This window comes from Polypterus senegalus, chromosome 9 (genome assembly GCF_016835505.1).
Source record: "Polypterus senegalus isolate Bchr_013 chromosome 9, ASM1683550v1, whole genome shotgun sequence".
Taxonomy (NCBI): domain Eukaryota; kingdom Metazoa; phylum Chordata; class Cladistia; order Polypteriformes; family Polypteridae; genus Polypterus; species Polypterus senegalus.
In genome coordinates, this window is record NC_053162.1 from 136,203,493 (window position 1) to 136,225,953 (window position 22,461).

A 22,461-nucleotide genomic window follows, 5' to 3' on the forward strand; every position below is an offset into this window, starting at 1 on the left:
AACACGACCTCCCTCTTCTGAACCCATGCTGACTGTTCAGAATAACTCCTGTCCTTGCCATGTGTTACTCAATCTTATCCTTAATAATTCCTTCCATTGGTCTGATTTGTCTGGGCATTGATTCTTTAAAATTGCTAAATTACATTTTTCAAGGCATGTTGTACCATTGGTGAAAATTAGGCTATCGTACAGTCCTGGTGCAGACAATAATTTCCACCTACTCCTAAAGATACTTAATTGGATTGACGTCTGGGGACTATGTAGGTCCCTGAAGCAATGAAAATTAACTGTCATGTCCCTGGAACCAATTGGTGATGAATTGGACCTCGTGACGTGGTTGATAAGCTGTAGCCATGAAGGGATGAACTTGGTGAACAATGATATTTATATACACCTTACCATTCAGATGCTCTTCTGTGGGAATCAGCCCCCTTAATGTGTTCCAAGAAGACATCCCTCACACCATCATACTGCCGCCAGCTTTTTATAATTTTGGGGATATTGTGCGGCGCTCCCAATATCTATGCAAAAGGACGAAGGTCTTTAGAGTCCTGGTGCTCTGATTCTGAGTCCTTGTCTTGGTATGGTAGCGAAACATGGACGCTATCCAGCGAGCTGAGATGAAGACTGGACTCCTTCAGTACTGTGTCTCTTTGGAGAATCCTTGAGTACCACTGGTTTGATTTTTTGTCAAATGAGCAGTTGCTCATTGAGTCCCGAATGAGGCACATTACCTGCATTGTGTTAGAGCGTCAATTACCACACTACAGCCATGTGGTGCGATTCCCTGTGTTTGATCCGGTTTGCAGGATTCTCATTGTTGAGCACCCGAGTGGCTGGACCAGGCCAAGGGGTCACCCACTTAACAAATGGCTGCGGCAGACAGATGATCATTTCCAGGGGGCGGGACTGGACTGTGTGTCTGCCTGGGGGGTGGCCAACCTGGATCCCAAACTGTTTCGTTGTGTGGTGGGTGCAGCAACATGTTGTACCAATGCATGCTCCCCAACCTGGCCTGACCTGACCTGATATTGTTATGGGCTACATCTATTTTTGCATTTTTTTTTTTTTAATTTTAATTTTGATTCTGAGTTCTTGATTCACTTTCTATTGTTATTTGTTTATTTTGTTCTCTACCTTTTTCTGAACCAATTTTGTTTACGGGTGCCTCTATTTTGTTGGGTTTTGCTTTTAGAAATGGCTTCTGTTGCTATCCCATGGCAAATAGCAAGGGTGGCATATGACGATAGATACGCACTGGTATTTAAGATGATGATACTCCATTGTTGACGTTTAAGGATACTGAAACAAAATGTTGTGCGTGATTATTTTGCTTGATTGGTTTACAGTTACAAGAATTGTGTACATTTTTTGTATTTGGTTTTCATATTGACTTTTGCTGCATGGTAGTGTTTATGGTTTTGACCCTAAACTTTCTCTGGCCTGGAATCCACTCTCAATTGAGTCTTGGAGCTGGACACCTTCAACTAGCACTGAGATGCACTCTGCCAAGCCAAGCTCAGTGCCTTTGACTAAACCCTGTCTTGAGAAGGCAGAAAAGCAGCCATTACTTTAAGAAGGGAACTTCAGGACCTCCATTCTTGTGCCAGAAAGAGTAATTCTTTTCCCTATAAAGTTGCAGAAGGCACACCAAAGAGCCTAACAGCGAGCTGAGAAAAGCATCACATCACAACACACCATGTACGAAGGACAATGTAGCAGAAACCAAGAGTGCACTCCAATGCAAGAAGAGTCCTCCACTTAAACCCACAGCACCAACAATAAATAACTCCACATAGCATCGGACGTCATCCTTAAAGACTTTGTATCATAAAACTATTTATCTTTGCCAAGGTAAATTAGAACTCTAAATAACCTGTAAACAGCCAACCTTTTCTGTGTTTTATGTTTGTCTGTCTTGCATACTATATTCCATTTCAATATATACAGGAGAAAGTAGGGTGAAATGACACCTTTTATTGGCTAACTAAATAGATTACAAATGCAAGCTTTCGAGGCAGCTAAGGCCCCTTCATCAGACACTCTACTGCTATGGATATTTCAATATATAGGCACTTATCATACTTCTGTAATCCTTATGTTTACCGAAACTTGTATCATTCTGTTTCCTAAAATAAATGTGCTTAAGTTACCTTGATATCGAGTAAACGTAAGGCAGCCGGTAGGCTGAGAACCCCTCTTACAGAGAAAGGTACAGAAAATGAGCCTTACCAAATTATTTAATTAATTACTGTCATTGCCAAAGTCAAAACTGATAATTAATTAACTGATTCCTTTAATTAATTCTTTTTCGCACATGCATACACCATTTCCTACATTTATTTGGTGTCCTTGGGTGAGCGAAGCACAAGTTAAAAATCATTCTTTTCCAACTTATTTAGCATCATACATACAAACAGGTTCCGTTCTGAGAGCGCGTTCAAAAGTCCATTTTGTTCATAAGTCCAGCAAAGTTAGCCAAGGCACCCAATGAACACAACCCTCAATTCCTATAGTAAACATATACAGCTATTTGTACAGAGGAAAGTGATTTTAAAAGGTAATATTTGTAGTTTGTTACAGATTTCTTGTGTATTTTAACAATAAACAACAGAAAGTTCATTTTTCTTTCTATTGTTTTCTGTCAGCTGATATTACTGTTTGTGCTATCAGGTAGCCTACGTATGCAGACCCAGCCTACCTCTCCTCAATTCCTATCAAAAAAATATTTGTACTGTACAGTAAACAAGAAAGTGCTCTAGAAAGTTTTTATTTGTATTTTAGTTTTAGATTTCAAGTGCATTTTAACAACAAACAACTCAGTTATTTTTCAATTCCAATTGTTTTCTATCAGCTGATCTCAGTACAGTAGACTCACTTACCATTGCAAACAAGCTTTCGTGATTGTCTTCAAATTCACTTCTGGCTGCCACAAAGTGAGCAATCGGATGGCATCATCATTCGACACCTACTGCCCATCACTTCATATTGATGCCCCATAAGTGTTTGCGGTGAAGATTCATGAATGGTTTTGAATTGACGTCAAAGAGGTTGGGAGCATGCGCTGATTGCGTGTTGCCATACCCACCACACAATGAACCACCTGGCTTGGAACCCGAGAGCAGTGGGTGACACCTCAGCACCACACGAGAGCAGTGTGAGGTTTTTTAAGGTGACTGGAGTGCCAATCCTGCCACCAGCCCCCAAATGTTCCCTGCAAGTTCGAGGTCCTGCTTGTTGGAATGCAGATTAACTTCATACCCATGACGAAGCAACTGCAGGTTAAGGGCCTTGCTCAAGGGGTCCAAGAGAATAGAGCAATTCGAACCGGCAACCTTTCGATTTCTGGTGCAGATCCCAAGTCTCAGAGCCACCCTCGCTAAGTCCAGTTTACTCCTGATGGAATACTCTTATTTGAAGATCGATTAGGACAAGTCGACGAGAACAAAATTTTTGTCAGCACTCCACCACACTACTTGATTTTTGTATGGCATGTTAATGTGGTTCTCTGAGTGAAGAAGAACTTACCCTTAATGAGTTTCCAACTGCGTCGTCGTGTTCTTGTTGAACACCCTTAATTCCAAACATCCTAGGCTTGACATAAAACACTTCAACTCAGCGTAAACAGAGATAGAGCTAAAAGTACAACCATTTGCAGAGGATGCATGCACATGATTGAGAATGTATACAGTAATAGCTTGGGTTTTGCGCTTCTAGTGCCAGACACGCAAACTAACTTATGCGCTGCAGTGGAATTTGAAGTTATGCTACAATTTTGAATTTTTCACTTATTTAAATAATTTTAATTTATTGGACATACACGTTCACATCTTTGAACGTGTGGCACGGTGGCGCAGTGGTTAGCGCTGCTGCCTCGCAGTTAGGAGATCCAGGTTCACTTCCCGGGTCCTCCCTGCATGGAGTTTGCATGTTCTCCCCGTGTCTGCGTGGGTTTCCTCCCACAGTCCAAAGACATGTCGGTTAGGTGGATTGGCGATTCTAAATTGGCCCTAGTGGGTGTGTTTGTGTGTGTCCTGCAGTGGGTTGGCACCCTGCCTGGAATTGGTTCCTGCCTTGTGCCCTGTGTTGGCTGGGATTGGCTCCAGCAGACCCCTGTGTTCGGATTTAGCAGGTTGGAAAACGGATGGATGGATGGATCTTTGAAGGTTCGTATGTAGGGGACTTACTGTACATTAATTTGGTGTCCTTGGGTGGCTAGTGAATGAATCCCTCAAATTACCTACTGTGGCAATCTGATGTGTGGAGAGTTTTTTTTTTCCAGCCTCAACAACCCACTGAGACAGAGGGAGGCGGTAGCAGCAGCAGTCCCCACCAGAGGCCTGACTACATGGGGTGCATCAGTCCACACGACTCTATGATGACCCAATGGAGTTTTGGGTCATGAGGCTAGATTTAAGTTGCCAGCTCAATAAGGATATGCTGGACATGGTTAGTTGATCAGTTTGCAGACCACCTCCCACCCACCATTGCTAATTTCATGGATTAGATGGGTCTTTTGATTGTCCCTCTCTATTGCTCTCCCTCTGATTTTCTGTAACTTTTTTGTGAACTGGGCTTGTGCAGGCCAAGTCTCAGTGAACTCTTGCTTCTTGCTCTTGTTGTTTGCAATACACTTTCCTTTACTAATATTATATTCTATCACTGTTATCTCTTATGCATCTGGGGGGGCCAATCCTCAGTGAATTCATTCTTCCTACTCATGTTGACACTGTGCACAAGAAATTTTACTGTACAGATATTTCATTGTATTAATTTTACCTGAGGAAGGTGTGATGGTGTAGTGGTTAGCATTTTTATCTCACAGCTCAGGTCACATTTGTGGCCACTATAATTGGTCCAGCAGAGTTTCCAGATGCATCCCTAGACCTCAGAGATACTTAAAAGTCCACTGCATCATTATAAGATACTCAAAACTAGTTTCTCCTTCCCCATTGACTTAAATGCATTTCACTGATTTTGGCAAAATCCCCAAATCTTTCTGTGGTTTCAAGAAAACCCATGGCAAAGTAAGTTCAGCAAGACCAGCAATGCCAAAGTACTCCATAAAACAATCTGAACGATTTGTCATTTCATTTCACAGATAAAGTCTTGGTGTCCTCAGAGGCTGGCAATTCCACCCATACAGGTATGTGAGTTTTCAAAGTTTTATTTTCACTTTCTCATCTTGATTGCAATATGAAGAAGAATTTAAAAAATTGTATGTAATGTCAGCATGCATTGTAAAAACTGTCTTAAGTAAATCAAGTGGTGTTACGCTCAAACTCTGTAATGTCCTGGTCAGATGGAGTACTGCATGTTGTTCTGATCACCAACTTACAAGAAAGCAGCAGCTGTAGAAACTGAACAGAGAGGAGCAAGCAAGTTTATCCCAGGTGTAAGGGGGCATGTCCTGCTCTAACAGACTACAGGAACTAAACCTCTTTAATCTTGAAGCAACACAGGACTAATCCAGGGGTTTGTGATTCTCAAATGTGTTTAAAAAATGTATCCATCAGAAGTGTTTCAGCGAAATAGTAAATCATATGTGGCAGGCAACTGGTGGAAATTACAAGGAAATGTGTTTGAGATGGTATCAGGAAACATCTGTTTTACACAAAACGTCACCAGACTGTAAGAGCTACTATGCCTTCTAACTGAAGCAGATACCCTTACAGAGTTTAATAAACATCTGGACAAGAGGTTCTGACTGCTTATCTATGAGAAAGCCAGACAATTTAACAGGCTGAGTGGTCTCTTGTTTGTAGAAATTCTTATGTTCAGATATTGCATACAACCAAACATAGCAAATGAAATAACCCTCAACATGGCAGTATATTTCATGTTTACTCCCATTTAGTAACCCATCACATAGCATATAGTTGCCATATCTCTATCTCTCTCTCTCTCTCTCTCTCTCTATCCATCTATCTATATATATATATACAGTGTATATATATATACTGTATAATCACACAGTGTATATATATATATATATATATATATAGCAAGATGGATGCTATATAGCGCCTAACCTGACACAGATTGGACATGGGAGGCATGTCTAAAATAAATAAAACTATTTATTTTCTTCCCCTGTGGGCACACATCTTCCCTGTGTCCCACAGGCAATACACAGTCCCAAATCACAGACACAAACAAATCATGCACTTTTCTCTCTCTTCCTGCACCACCACTCCTCCTCTGCAAGCTTTGTCCTCCTCCACCTGACTCTGGCCACGGAGTGGGGGTCACTGTCTCCTTTCATAGTTCATAGTGCTCCAGGTACTTGATCGCCGAGTTTCAGCTTCACTTCCGGGTGTGATGAATATGCTGCCCACACGGGCTCAGGAGTCCCAAACACAGCACCTCTTGGTGGTGCCTGCGGGACCCAACAGTTGCTGCACCGAACTCCAATTCCCATTGAGACCTGTGTTAAACAGAGACACCGCTCCAACCCAAAGGGGGTGGCCATCTAGCGTCCAGGGGGAGGTATTGCACTGTCCAGGGCTGCACCCCCTAAATATAGTGTGCAGGGGCGTCCCTGGTGGGCACGGACCCCGGCTGCCTGGCACAATATATATATATACTAGGAGGTTCGCCCCCTACTTGCTTCGCGCCATCCTCCCTGGCCTGCTCCACACACCAGCCACTTCACGTCTCTGCCAATCGTGTTGTGAAGAGGGGGGCTGAACACACCCCAAGGAGACGCGGTTGCTCCTCCAAAACCCCCTCTTAAATGAGATACAATGGGAAACAAAAACAGTTTTTTTTTTTTAACCTCCTCTTTGCCCGATCAGCTGCTGGCTTGCTGCTGCTGTTGTGCCATGTGATCTGTATCTCACGCGGCGCTTTGAACATTTAAAAGCCTGTACAACAGCTACTCTTTGCCTTTTATTTCCGGCCCTGGGCGTGGTTAAATCACTTGGCTCACATTAAAGATCGATAAATTCTGAAAAGAATGTTCTTCTTCTTCTCTCGGCTGCTCCCGTTAGGGGTCGCCACAGCAGATCATCGTCTTCCATATCTTTCTGTCCTCTGCATCTTGTTCTGTTATACCCATCACCTGCATGTCCTCTCTCACCACATCCTTAAACTTTTGCTTAGGCCTTCCTCTTTTCCTCTTCCCTGGCAGCTCTATCCTGAGCATCTTTCTCCCAATATACCCAGCATCTTTCCTCTGCACATGTCCAAAACAATGCAATCTCGCCTCTCTGACTTTGTCTCCAAACCGTCCAACCTGAGTTGACCCTCTAATGTACTCCTTTCTAATCCTATCCATCTTCGTCACCCCAGTGCAAATCTTAACATCTTTAACTCTGCTACCTCCAGCTCTGTCTCCTGCTTTCTGGTCAGTGCCACCGTCTCCAACTCATATAACATAGCTGGTCTCACTAGCGTCCTGTAGACCTTCCCTTTCACTCTTGCTGATACCCGTCTGTCAGAAATTACTCTGACACTCTTCTCCACTCATTCCACCCTGCCTGCACTCTCTTTTTCACCTCTCTTCCACAATCACCATCACTCTGTACTGTTGATCCCAAGTATTTAAACTCATCCACCTTCACCAACTCTACTCCCTGCATCCTCACCATTCCTGACCTCCCTCTCATTCACACACATGTATTCTGTCTTGTTCCTACTGACCTTCATTCCTTTCCTCTCCTCTCAAGAGCGTATCTCCACCTCTCCAGGGTCTCCTCAGCCTGCTCCCTACTCTCTCTACAGATCACAATGTCATCAGCAAACATCATAGTCCATGGGGACTCCTGTCTAATCTTGTCTGTCAACCTGTCCATCACTATTGCAAATAAGAAAGGGCTCAGAGCCAATCCCTGATGTAATCCCACCTCCAACTTGAATGCATCCCTCACTCCTACCGCAGACCTCACTACTGTCACACTTCCCTCGTACATATCCTGTACAAATGTTATGTACTTCTCTGCCACTCCCGACTTCCTCATACAATACCACAGCTCCTCTTGAGGCACCCTGTCAAATGCTTTCTCCAGGTCCACAAAGACGCAATGCAGCTCCTTCTGGCCTTCTCTATACTTCTCCATCAACACCCTCAGAGCAAACATCACATCTGTGGTACTCTTTCTTGACATGAAACCATAACGCTGCTCACTAATCATCACCTCACTTCTTAACCGAGCTTCCACTACTCTTTCCCATAACTTCATGCTGTGGCTCATCAATATTATTCCCCTGTAGTTACTGCAGTCCTGCACATCCCCCTTATTCTTAAATATCAGCACCAGTATACTTCTTCTCCACTCCTCTGGTATCCTCACACTTTTCAAGATTCCGTTAAACAATCTGCTTAAAAATGCCACTGCCATCTCTCCTAAACAACTCCATGCTTCAACAGGTATATCATCTGGACCAACGGCCTTTCCATTTTTCATCCTCTTCATAGCTGTCCTTACTTCCTCCTTGCTAATCCGTTGCACATCCTGATTCACTATCTCCACATCACCCAACCTCTTCTCTCTCTTGTTCTCTTCATTCATCAGCCTCTCAAAGTACTCTTTCCATCTGCTCAACACACTCTCCTTGCTTGTGAGTGCGCTTCCATCTTTATCCTTTATCACCTTAACCTGCTGCACATCTCTGTCTAGCCAATCAGTACAGGTCCTTTTCTAACTCCTTAGTGTCCAACCTCTCATACAACTCATCATATGCCTTTTCTTTAGCCTTCACCACCTCTCTCTTCACCTTGTGCCTTATCTCTTTGTACTCTTGTCTACTTTCTGCATCTCTCTGTCTGTCCCACTTCTTCTTTGCCATCCTCTTCCTCTGTATACTCTCCTGTATTTCCCCATTCCATCACCAGGTTTCCTTTTCCTCCTTCCTCGGTCCAGATGTCACACCAAGAACCCTTCTTGCTGTCACCCTTACTACATCTGCTGTATATATGTAGGTTTTAAAATAAGCCCAATTTAAAGCGTGACAAAACACATGAATAAAAACGTCACATGAAATCATTGCACAAAATTGTGGCACTTTTAGGCTTAGGATTTTATATATATAGAGCATATACATACAGTGGTGTGAAAAACTATTTGCCCCCTTCCTGATTTCTTATTCTTTTGTCACACAAAATGTTTCTGATCATCAAACACATTTAACCATTAGTCAAATATAACACAAGTAAACACAAAATGCAGTTTTTAAATGATGGTTTTTATTATTTAGGGAGAAAAAAAAATCCAAACCTATATGGCCCTGTGTATATATAGCAATAAGATGTCTGGCAGGCCAGCATATGAGCCCTTTCCTGCACGTAATGTCTGCCGTCCACAAGAGGGTGGGAATGTCCAATGAAAAAAGGCAAATGGCTGGGGTAAGATACCAAACCCTGTGGCATACCTCCGTGTGTTCACAACAAGGCTGAAATGTCCAAAGAAAAAAGGCAACAAGAAGTACTGGAATGTAAGGCATGTCCAGTGAGCAGAGGTTTGTAAATGCACAACTTGATTGAAACAGGCGGACATGCCATTGTACCGTAAAGCCCATTTTAATAACCAGCCATTTTTCTGTGCAAGTTTATAATTTATAATTTCAAAGCTCATGTAAAGCATATTTTTTGCCCGACTCAGTTCAGGGAATGGCTTCTACATCGTTTTTGCCTCCTGGAGATAAATAAGACATCCTCTTAACATATGGTGTTTTCTTTGAGAAGCTAGGGGTGCCAGCTTTTTAATATCCAGATTCCTCTTCCCTAAAGCCATCAGGCCTCACTCAGCATCTAGCACATGGGACCACTAGATACCCATCTGTGGTCAATACACTTTTATTTTGCTACATGGAACTAACTCATACAGTATAACAATTGTTTTAAATAAAATTTAGTTTCTAAAACAGGTCTATTTACTGATTAATTACTTTTGCATGATAAGTATGATACATTTTAAATAGTTCTCTCTAATATTGATATATTGTTGCTGCAGTCTGACTTCCAGATTCTAATTTCTTCTACATATGGAAAGTTGCCCTTTTTAAAGCTGTGTAAACTCATCTTTTTCCCCATAAACCTAAAATAGATTTGCTCCCATGAAGTAACAGTTATTAATCCCATCACATACTGGTTTATGATACCCATGGTCAACTTACAATGATGAGAAGAGTAATGTCAGTGAAGGGTGACAAGATGTAATGGGTGCCAAAAAAAACAAAGAGCAACTAAGCAGCAGACTAAAATATCTTTATCATGTAACAAGAACTTATGGGACTTGAATTCGTAAAGTGGTGTAAGAGGATGACTATTATTATGGCAACCCAGGGAAACACAATGATCACTTCATCTTTCTCTCTGTTCTGATTTTTTCTAAAAATATGCACTGGAAGACTTAGTCTAACTTTGACACCATTATAGCTAAAGAATTTAATCACTTGGGTTTAGATTTTCTGTTAACATTGTAAGAAAAAGCCGTGAAATAAATTAATAACAACACAGATAATATCAAGCATTAGCTGGCACATTTATACTCTACTAAAATCTATTTTATTCTGTCATCGTCATTTACCTGTACATCCAGATTTGAAAAAGGAAAATACATTTGTTAGACCTATGGATTCTGTTTAAGAAATATAATCAATTATTCTTGTTCATGTACAACTAATATAATGATAATAAAAAATAGTAAAGATGTACTCTGTCAGTTTCAAAATTGAGCCTTTTAAATTGATCAAAACCTAACCTCCATTGAACAATGACTCAACATTGGTTGAATAGCTTGGCTGTTGCTAAGAATTTAAAACAGGGATAATCTCCGCATTTACAACTGCTATATAGTAACTGAGCAAAGCTAACTTTATAAAATATATACTTTTTTAGCTAAAAAGAAATACAATATAACCAAAGCTTAAAGAGGTGTTTTTAATCCAGAGAGATTGAGGTGATTGTAGTCCATGTTTACTGCAGGCCTTAGTGCTCATAACCTCTTTTTTTGTCGGATATTTCAAACTGGTGTAAATTTGTGATTTGTATTAATAATCCAAAAAAAATGAAGTAACAAATGAAAGATAGCGCTCATCCATGGCTGCACAAACATCTGAAATTGAAGGACACTTACCTGTTTCCAGGATCCCTAAGCCTTACTTGTCATGTGTGAATGCTGCTGATTTATTGGTTTACCCTGATATGTGGTCAACAGTCTAGCCCCAGTAAACTTGAAAATTTGAAAGATTTTACGTGTGGAAGAGACTAAAACGATTTGCTGGATTGCCAAAAATTAGAGGTAGAAGGAGCAAACTTCACCTTGGGTAACTAGTAGCTGGCGAGTAGTCTTGCTGAAGCAGGATGTATGATATATACAATACGTCTGGAGAACACCATAGATTCATTTTGTTTAAAACTGGGTGGGAACAATTAGATGGCTCACTACGTGTCAAATTTCTGAGCCAATCCAACACCTCATGAAGGTGGTGCTCAAAGTACAGTAGGAACGGCGATTTTGACCTGCAGAGATCAGAGGTGCTCTCATTAACCAGGTCCAACAGACAGCAAGCGTCTGTTTATGATGAACTATCTACAGTCAAAAAGTCTCCTAATAAAACCCTATTTGATATATAAATGTGTGTCAGTGCACAAAGAGCACAATGCATGTTTTAAAAATAAAAATCTGATGCAAGGGACCTTTCTGTAACATCAGATTATACATTGGCATTCAACAGCATCAATGGACGAATGGTAAACATGAACGATATGCTGTCACAGTTGCTGTGTGTGTTCTTTAATGTTCAGCGTTACAATGATAGTGTAGGAGTCAATATAAGCTTGAAAGAATTGGCAGCTACATTCATGAAAATATGAAGTGCAAAATATGCATATGAAGTAAACTGTGTGTCACACTCCGTCAAAAGGGCTGATAGCCACAGGAAATGGACATTTCAGTTCTCAGAATACCGAATCAACAAATCTACCCAACAATGCCAATAAACCCTGGACCAGGGCTGCACAGAACCCACCTTGTGACTGCACATCTAAACTCATAACCAAAGAAATTTAACTTTAAGGTCTAATTGGAAATGCAAACATGCCATAACAAAATAGCTACAGTGTTTTAACACGTTGAACATCCATAGACCACAATGCTTATTGAAACTCTGTTTGCTGTTGTTTTGTCATATAGTGATGCAATACTCAAAATGACATAAAGACATTAAAGCAAACAGAGGCACTTCTTAAATGTGCGAAACTCAGTAGCTGTGCTAGATCTATATGTGTGTGTGTGTGTGTGTTGTTGCATACAATAAGAGGGCAGATCGGTGCAGTTTGTCTCAGAGAGGAGTTCCAGAATCCCCATTCTTGCCAAAACTCTCCATCTAACCCCCAAACACTTTACGGCAAACAACCACACATTGTCTAAAATGTACATATTGCAAACATAGCATTTCCCCCTTAACCCACCAAATATGCTGCCTCCAAGAAAACCATAACATGAGTGTTGGACTTTTATAGGAATAATTGAAACTGTACAGAACAATCTTTTTTTTCCCTTCTTTGCTTCTTTCAAAAACCAAACACAGGGTGGTCCAGATCTAATGATGCAACTCTTAATGCAATGCAGGAAAACAATACAATTTCGGGTGATTGGCACTACCAGTCTGGTCAAACATTTCGTTGATTTGGGAGATCATGTTCCTATGCACTACAGGCGGTCCAAATTCCTCCAACATCCTGAGTTGCACGTTGTTATAGCGTAATGTAAATTGCATAATTAGATCTGGACCACCCTATATTATTCTAATGACTACTTAACAGTAAAAATCAGTAAGAAAATCTTTGAATCTTGCTGGCCAAGTTCTGTAGATGGTTTCAGTGGGAGGGTGCAATATCTTAGGGCCGTCAGTCTGTATAGGGCCAGATGATCCTGCAGTTGAATCGAGCCACTCAGCCTTGTACTGGGGGTGCTGGTGCCCTGCAGAGGCAACTTACATGCCATTGGGAACCATCAGCTGGACAAAATATGTCAGGTCTTAACTGGCTTATTACTTTTAAAGGAGAAGACCAAAAAGATTTCAACTTGTGATCTTGATGTGGTCTCCAGACCCTGTCCCATTCTTATACAGTTATGTTAGTTAGTCATTCATTTTGACCCAATGTGACCTATCAAAGTGTTACTTCATCTTATTCTGGTTTTTGGACACATTGTTGAGTGTATGAACTGCAGTGGGAAGAGATGGTTGAGATGATCCAGTTGAGGCTGAAGTTCACGACCAATCATAAAAGCTGCTGTTGTACTGCCTGCAGTTGAATGCTGTGTAGCTCTGTAATGAAGAAGCGTCTGGAAAAGTGTCAAAAGAAATGTGCATCCATCCACCAAATGTGTTCTTATGCCATTTTTTAAAGTTTTATCCCTGGCCACCACACAAGGTTGTGACATTGTTGCTTAACATAGACAATACCCAAATGGCCTTCATGCGCCATAGCCAGGACATGTACTTGGAAAGACCTTGGTACTACAGTACAGAGACCATGGACAATGCAGCTATAATTCCGGCAAGTAAATTCATCCTTGAAACAATGGAATGATATTACTGCAGCCAGTACCTGAGTGGGCCACCCATGCCTGATAAAAGTACAAAGTTGAGTGAGCACATGATCTTGCTCTGAGGCATCAAGCAGCTCCTGGAGTGACACCATGGCTTGCAGACATGTGTGAAGAAACCAGACAAATTTAAGTTCAGCAGAATCATGGCAAGGAGTTATGGCTGGAGGAGCTGAAAAAGGAGACAATAGGTCAGCCACCACATTGTGGTGCCTGGGAGTATACTGGAGTTTAAAATTGTATTGCTGGAGACGATCGGACCAGCGGAGTAGTCTTTGTGGCTGGTGGCCAGAACCGGATGTAGCAAGCAGTGCAGTGAGAGCTTTGTGGTCAGTTCTTAGAGTAAGTGTACGACCTTACAGATACATGTGCCACCATTCACAAGCCCAGATACATGCCAATACCTCTTGCTCACTGACAGTATTTTTGTCCACCTGGTTTAAAAGCTCTAGAAGCAAATGCAACAGGTTTAGGATAATTGTGGCAGGAAATATAGATAGTATGCAGTCATTGCCAAAAAAGAAGCAACCTGTGCTACTGAAGTGGACTTTGGAATTCTCTGAAATGCCTGCCTCTGTATTAGACTGGAGTGGGGTTCAACTATCTGCAGATAGCCAGAAACCCACAAACTCAACTGAAGGTGCAGAAAACACACATTTATCACCATTAAGAGTAAGATTATGCCTGGCCAGTGCTGAAAATACTCTGTTGAGACGCTTATCATGGGTAGAGGATGTGGGAACATGCACAATTATATCATCAAAGTAAATGACAAACCCCTGGAATCCCTGCCAAGATGGTCGACGTTATATTTGAAAGCAACTCGGACCTGAACTAAGTCCAAATGGCATCCTAGTTTATTGCAAACCCCCAATGTGAGTGACAAATTCAGTCAGGTCTCGACTGCTGAGGTCGAGTGGCACCTGCAGATATCCCTGACAGAGATCTAACTCTGTAAAGATAGAAGATCCATACAATTGTGTAGTTAGCTCCTCTGATGTTGGCAAAGGGTATTTTTCAGAAATGGCTACAACAACAACAACATTTATTTATATAGCACATTTACATACAAAAAGTAGCTCAAAGTGCTTTACATAATGAAGAAAAGAAAAATAAAAGACAAAATAAATTAAAATTAATTAATTTTAGTTAAAATTAAAATGCCTTGTTTAGTGCCCTTAGATCAACACAGATTTATATTTCCCCTGACTTTTTTTTTTTTTTTGCAACAACCAAATTGGAAATCCATGGGGCAGCATTAATAGGTTCTATAATTCCAGCCTCTAGGAAGCATTGCAGCTAAGCAGATATGTCACAGAAAGCCAGTGGGATGCGGTGTAGTGTGGCTAGATGACAGGACACACAGTGGGATCTAGCAAAGGCTGGTGTTGAATGGCAGAGACAGTCAACTCCATTAAAAAGTGATTGCCACTTCTGTTGTCAAGGGGAGCAGACATTAAGAATTCAGATCAACTAGTGTCAACAAAGATCAACTAGTGTCAACAAAGGTAAAACCAAGGCTGTTAAAAAGATCCAGACCTAAGAGGTTGGCACCATGGTGGGAGACATGGAATGTGAATTGAGGAAGAAACTTAGAACCATAGCATACTGATAGCTCAACAGAACCCACAATGTCAATCTTAGAGCTGGCATAGCCACAGAGAGTGGTGACTAGAGCAGATAGCTGGAGATCTGGGAAAAACTGCTTCTTAGTATTTAGATTTAACAGAGACACCGTTGCCCCAGTATCTAACTAAAGCTGGAGACATACAATGTCTAGTTCCATTATACAAGAAGTATGCCTGAACGTCACATTATGAATTGTCATAGGCTTTGACAATGCCAGAGCAGAATGACAAACTTTTGTGAAGTGATTGGCTTTTTTGCAGCGCTGGAGTATCTGACAAAGGGCTGGGAAGCTCTGCTGTCCTGTAGCATATGATTTAGAGCCCCAATTTCCTCAAAACTGTTGGGGATCTTGGAAGTAGCTGTCACATAAGCTGCACGCTAGGATTCTTATTGCAGTTGTCTGAGTCTTCTGTGCAATGCAGTGCTTGAGCCGTGTCTCCTGTCGCTGTTGAGGAAGCAATTTGGATAGCACATGATAGGGATAAATCATCCAATACTAGCAAGAGCTTTTTGTGGACTTATGCATTGTTAGTGTGCTCTGCCAATTGATTCCTAATAAATTCATCTTATATTTCTCTGAACTTGCATAATCTGGCTAAATCCGTTGTTAGCCACATATTAGTGAACCGACTCGCCTGCCTGCTGTCTCCATTTACGAACCAGGATTCCACGGAGGATAACACTTTGTGAGCAGGAAAAGAAAGTCACAGCAGTGGATTATATGGCTGCCTTCCCCAAAGTGTTACATGCACTATTACACCATTCCTAGACAGTGTAGGAGTAAACCTATATTGTACGCATCACTTACATTTTCAATCAATTATGTTTATAGTGCAAAATCCAAATCCAGAACCAGGAGGTAAGTTTCAAAAGACTCCAGCCAGCAGGTCCAAGGTCCTACAGCAGGAGTCTCCAACACGTTGCTCACGAGCTACCGGTATCTCACAACCTCTTTCCAAGTAGCTTGCCAAAGAGTTAATGAATCCTACACAAATTTGAAAACTTGATTAGTAAAATTAGGTGTGGGTGATCTTTCCAAAACAATCATATCACGATCCACAATCTTTTCAATGTGGCATACACTTAAGAGAATATCCGGACTCAAACTCATCAAGACCTAAGTAACACTTTATTTTTTTAAATATCAAACAAAGTTGAATTCAATTGTTCTCTCGTTCTCTAGCTAAGCAGAATTAAGGAACACACCCCGAAGCTGGTGAGTGAGTGAAGAAGGCTCCTCCCTTTGGCCCGTTGCATCGATCTCGGATTTGCACAAATAAATCGGTACTGCAAGCAAACTATGATACATAGTGAAATGAGAGAAGTCACAAAATCAACCAGAATGTTCAAGCAGATAGAAAAAAACCCAATCTAAATCCGTTAACTTGTTCTCTTGTGAAAAGCGGACAGACAGAGAGACATTGGATTTTATATATTATATATCAACAAACCTTGCACTTAAAGTCTCATCAGCATTCTCAGCATTTCTGGAGCTTAGTAGAGCCAGATAACTATAAGAATCTTCGCCAAGCAGCTCTGAAAATGTCTGCTTTGTTTGGGTCTACATACCTCTGTGAGTCTGCGTTTTCTGACATTAATGTCTTGAAATCAAAGTTCAGAACAAGACTGACAGATGAACATTTAAATGACTCCATAAGAGTGAACCTAAGTGGCAACACTCCGCCATACTCCTCTGTTGTTGACTCCATGCAGTGCCAGTCATCTGACTAACTAAAAAACACATCGCACATGCAACTGGACATGTGAAGTGAAACAGTGACATGTAACAAAATGACAAATGAATAAGTAATATCTGTGAATTTGGAATTGCATTGTTTTGTTTTGATGGCATTCATATTTAAATTCAATAGTGTGAAATTCACTAGAAAATGCTTGTAGACATGCAGAATGCACTTGCAGGTGAACTAAATATTTTTTGTGATGTTTTAATGAAAAATGTGAGTTGTGGACAGCAACATTTTGTAAATGTTCAGGCAGAAACAAGCTTATTCGGTTATTTTGTGTTGATATAAGCTATGAGAATAAACATTAGAAAACATGAATAGCTCTCAGCCATTTTCATTTTGTAAAAGTAGCTCAGGGAGAAAAGGTTGGGGACCTGTCCTAGAGGTTCTCCAAGCTCGGCAAGAAAGAAAGGAGGTGGTGAAAGTGAAAATTCAGCCATTCCTGTCACCAAAATGTTCCATACAATAAGACTCCAGACAGGTGCAGTTTGTCTCAGGAAGGTGTTAATTCTGGAATCCCTATTACCGCCAAAACTCTCCATCTAACCACAAACACTTTACGGCAAACAAGCACATGCTGTCGTAAAATGTAAAATATTGCAAGCATAACGTGTGTGTCTGTCTATCTGTCTCCACTGTTGCAGTGTTCAATACTACATACAAATTAATTATTAAGTTACCTTTAAGCTACATTGTGCTAACTGATCCTAAATGGATAACAATAAATTTAACTTTTTATTTTCTTAGTGTCAGGTTTTTTGTTTGTTATCTTTTGCTCTCTTACTGAAACCCTGGCAGCAGTTTAAAAACACACGGATTGGAAAAACTGGAGGTGGGTGTTTTAGGAAGAAGGCCTGTGTGTATGCCATTTGCAGCACAGGATTTTGCAGCTATTCACTAAATACTTTATAACAGATTTTTCCCAGACGTGTATTCTCTTTTGAGAATCACATCGGGCCCCACAAGGCTATTTGTCTGACTGTATAAAATATACATCATATCAGTCTCAGATTGCCTGGGCAACTTCGCCTCAGAAGGTTTGAGAATCCAACCACCTGATAGTGGGACCGTATTAAAAAAGTAATTGTTTCTAAGGCTTTTTATGTATACTGTGATGTGTAGCCCCTTTCATGGTGACCACCATCTCAAACCTTTCTACTCATGCATTCTGCTACTTACACGTTTCTGTAATTGAGTTAATGACACAATGATATCAAATGATTAGAACTGCAAATTGAACTGGACACCTTGTGCTTTACGTTCCATCTCAGCAGACATTGGGCCAAACTGCCAAAATAAGACTGCAGTGCACTACCATTATAACTAATGCTGAAATTCTCTTCTCTTTTCAGTTCCTACAACAATCTCCACCAGACCAAAGCACCCTGCAGTAACCATTAATGACAGCAACAATGTCGTCATTACCGAATCCAAAGGTAAAAAGCGCTTTTTATTAAATTTAAAGTTGAACATATGCTCTAAATACAGACTTGGGGGTCACAGCTTAAATCTTATCATTTTATTGGTAGTTAGAGAGTAAAAGGCAATGTTATTCATGTTGAATCTTTTCAGCCATAAGTCCCTTTTTCCTTAGAGAATGGTTGCAAAAACGATGACATGATTGACATGCAATCTAGAAACAAGAATATGTTTTCTTCCTATTGAAACTTACACACTACACTATTTGGAAGGTTTTATATTTTGGCAATTCATACAGAGAATTGGGTTCAAGTCACACTGTTGGGGACTACAGTATGTGTCTTTAAGGTTCTCTGAGGACTTTGCAGTCATTTGACCTCGAATCCCTGAGATGAATATGCTGAAGAGAATCACGCCACGTACAATTACTATAAATGTGTTACAGCCTAAGGGAAAAGTGACAGTCACTTGCTTAAGGGAATACTCCACCCAAAAATAATTATTTTTTATCTTTTATTTAATCCACATTGTTTGTTTTGATGGCTAATGGAGCGTTGAGCGAACAAAATGTCTGATATATTGGGTATCAAATTGGGACTCACATTGAATGACAGCAAATAATTTCAAAAAATCAAGGAAAAAATAGCATTATCCAGTGATATGTACACATGTACTTTGGCTAAAATATTGTTAAATAATCAGTGAAGCATGATCAGATACAATTGAGCTTTTGAGATGTAGACAACCTTTACATGGTCATTATGTTTATGTTCACAACTGTTCGATACTTTCAGGTTTTTCAAGAGTGGTTTGTGAAAGTGCTCCAATGAACTGGTCTTTTGTTTGTTGAAGCATTTCATATACACACATGTACAAGACTCACTTTCCACCTGATAATGTTTTTCTTCACTTTTCTTTAACTTTTAACAGCTAATTGTCCAGCTCTCTCAGAATGTGCTCTACAATGTCAATATCAAGTAAAGCACCATGCTATCCAATGAGTGAACTACCGAGTTTACTCGTGTACCACGCGCCCTCATGTAAGATGCACACACTAATTTTTACAAAGAAAATCGCAAAAATCATTTTGCCCAGTGTACAATGCGCGTTGTGATTGTATAGGAAGCATTTAGAGAGAGAGAGAGCGCAAGAGCGTGAGCAAGCGAAAGAGAGAGAGCGCGTGTGTGCGAGCAAGTGAGAGAGCGCGAGTGCACGAGAGAGAGAGAGCGCGAGTGAGCAAGCAAGCAAGCGAGTGAGAGAGAGTGTGCGAGTGTGCGAGCAAGCAAGAGAGAGAGCGCGAGTGCGCGAGCAAGCGAGAGAGAGAGAGAGCGCGAGTGCGCGAGCAAGCGAGAGAGAGAGAGAGCGTGAGTGTCGAGCAAATGAGAGAGAGCGCGCGAGTGCATGAGCAAGTGAGAGAGAGAGAGCGCAAGTGCGCAAGCAAGTGAGTGAGAGAGAGAGCGCGAGTGTGCAAACAAGAGAGAGAGCGCGAGCGAGCCCAAGCAGAAGTAAACTTTACAGAATTACATTTCCTCGTGTATGACGCGCACCTGATTTTGTAATACTAACTTTCGGGAAAAAATGTGCGCGTGGTACATGTGTAAGTACAGTATTACTGGGCAGGACTCCTGACTACTGAATGAAGGCAATTCAAATGTTCTGTCTCATTTGAATGCCCTTCAACCTTTGTGCACAAGAGCATTTTCCAAATGTGGCTTACCTACATAAATAAAATTGTAATCAGTTTTTTCTTTGTTTGTTTATTTGTCCACCAGTCACACAGAAATTGATTAACTAATTTTCGAAACGTTGTGTATGTGAGTTGTCATTAGTCCAACTTACTGTACCGGCTATATAGAATATTGGGCAGAGCGGTTGTAATGGTAGGAAGCAACCTAAAAACCAGCACTAACACTGGGACTGTAATTCTCTTCAGGCAGCAAGAGAGTACCGGTGCTGATGGGAGGACACCGTCATCAGTGTGCAAATTCTGTGTTGGTCAAACATGAGTATAAGAATTTAATTGTGCTGTGTACACATGACACTAACTCTGAAATGAATTGATGATGCTACATTAAAGTAAAACCTCATGTGTTTTAAAAAGCCAAAGCCATCATACACTACCAATCAAACGTTTTAGAACACTTCAGTTTTTCCATTTTTCAAATTTAATCAGCTGAAATGCAATGAATGACCTAAAATCATGAAAATGCAAAACTGCCATAGCTTTAAATCTAAAGTTCAGGTTATGTAATAAGGATGGAAGGAGTCATAAAAAGCTTTGGAGATGGCCACCCCGTATATATATGAAAAAGTTGTTGGAAAAAAAATAAGCACGTCTTTACAGAAAGGAGTCCAAAACAGAACTGACTAACATGTTGAAAACTGTTCTGTAAATATGGCTGAACAAAGGAAAAGGTGGAGTCAGAGGGGCCAGATCAGGAACTGATGTGGCAGGAAAATGGGTTCTGGGTACTGGATATGACAGGTGGTGATGTTTTTGAGAGGCAGGGTCTTTGGCTGGTCTGCAGAGGGACAAAAGGAGAATTGATCAACTGATCAGTTCGACTGAGAAATAACACCATTTGAGTCTATGTTTGTGACATGGCCCCCCTCCTCAGCCCCGACCCATTGAACTGGAACCAAGAGGTCGTGAACCCGAGAAAGACCATCGGTGATGGCCTAGAGAGAACTCTAACAATAAAGGACACAAAACTTATAATGGTGGAGGTCCAAAAACCAATGAGTGACATGCAGGTTGGACTTCTTGTGCACTGCTATCCACTGTAAAGCGGCATGATCAGTGATAGGGGTAAACTCACTGCCCAAGAGGTAGTACCTCAGTTGTGTTGCTGCCGATTTGATTGCCAAGACTTCCCATTCCACCACCACATACCTGGTTTCCCTGTCCAGCAGTTTCTGGCTCAGGAATATGACGGAGAGTTCAACACTGTCAACTCTTTGGCTCAACACAGCACCCAGTCCTGTGTCTAAAGCGTTTAGTCTGGAGGATAAATGGCAGAGAGAAGCTAGGAGACATTAAAACAGGTGCTGAATCAAGGGCCTGGTTCTGGTCACAAAATGCAGTGTCTGCTTTACTGTCCTATAACATGTTGTTAGGGGCCCACTTCTTTGTTAAATCTGTCAAGGATGCCACTATCTTGGAAAACCATGGTCCAAACTGGTGGCAGTAGCCGGCCAAACCAAGAAAGGCTTGGACCTGCCAATCTACTTTGCAACACTGTGGTTTGACTAACCCTCCACCCACAAGGTAGCCCAAATATTTCAGCTCGATCAGTCCAAACATTTCTTAGGATTGATTTGAAGTCCAACTTTTACAAGTGCTTAGAGCACAGCCTGAACCTGCTCTAGGTGTTTTGTACATGTGTTGGAATAGATGACTACGACATCCAAGTAGACGGCACTATAGGAATTATAGGGCTGCAGCACTTTATCCACCAGGCATTGGAAGGTGGCAGGTGCCCAGTGCAATCCAAATGAAAGAACACAATATTGCCAGTGTCTACTAAGGGTGCTAAATGCTGTCTTAGCCTTCACAGAATCCATTAAAGGAAAATGCCAGTACACCTTCGTCATGTCAAGAATGGTGAAGTATTTCCCTTTCCCGAGTCACTCGAGGAGTTTGTCAATAAGTATCGAATTGCGAGATTTCATTAAGGTGAACGAAATCATTGCAGAACCTCCAACTTCCATCTGGCTTAGGGACCAATACGATGGGGCTGGACCAGGGACAATGACTTTCCTGAGTTACACCTAGTTCCAAACATACAGTTGATCTCAGGCTTCACTTCATCTCATTTTGTTTCCAGGAGGTAGTAAGGCTGCTCCTGGACAATTTTCCCGGGGTCTGTTATAATATCATGCTCAGTCAGGTAGGTCTGACTTAGTTTCTCCCGCACTACCTCAGGGACAGCCCGGATTACTTCTTTTAGTTCCTGTTTCTGTTGGTGCCTCCACGGTATCAGCAAGTTGACGTGATAAATTTGTTTGCCCGGTCGATGATTTGGTTGTTTAACCAGATAATCAACAAGCCATTTTCAGTCATTAACTTATTAACTATGGGCCCTGCCAATGAGCCATTAATTTAGAGTGTA

General features: G+C 41.2%; 1 protein-coding gene across 3 annotated transcripts in view; it reads left to right on the plus strand.

Annotated features, from left to right (window-relative positions):
• The window catches only part of layna (layilin a), a 93,121-nt gene that overhangs the window by 40,817 nt on the left and 29,843 nt on the right, over nucleotides 1-22,461 (plus strand). For all 3 annotated transcript variants that reach the window (XM_039763953.1, XM_039763955.1, XM_039763952.1), the window contains 2 exons: nucleotides 5,102-5,146; nucleotides 18,283-18,366. In XM_039763953.1, the coding sequence (XP_039619887.1) occupies nucleotides 5,102-5,146; nucleotides 18,283-18,366 (129 nt within the window). The remainder of the gene's footprint in view (nucleotides 1-5,101; nucleotides 5,147-18,282; nucleotides 18,367-22,461) is intronic.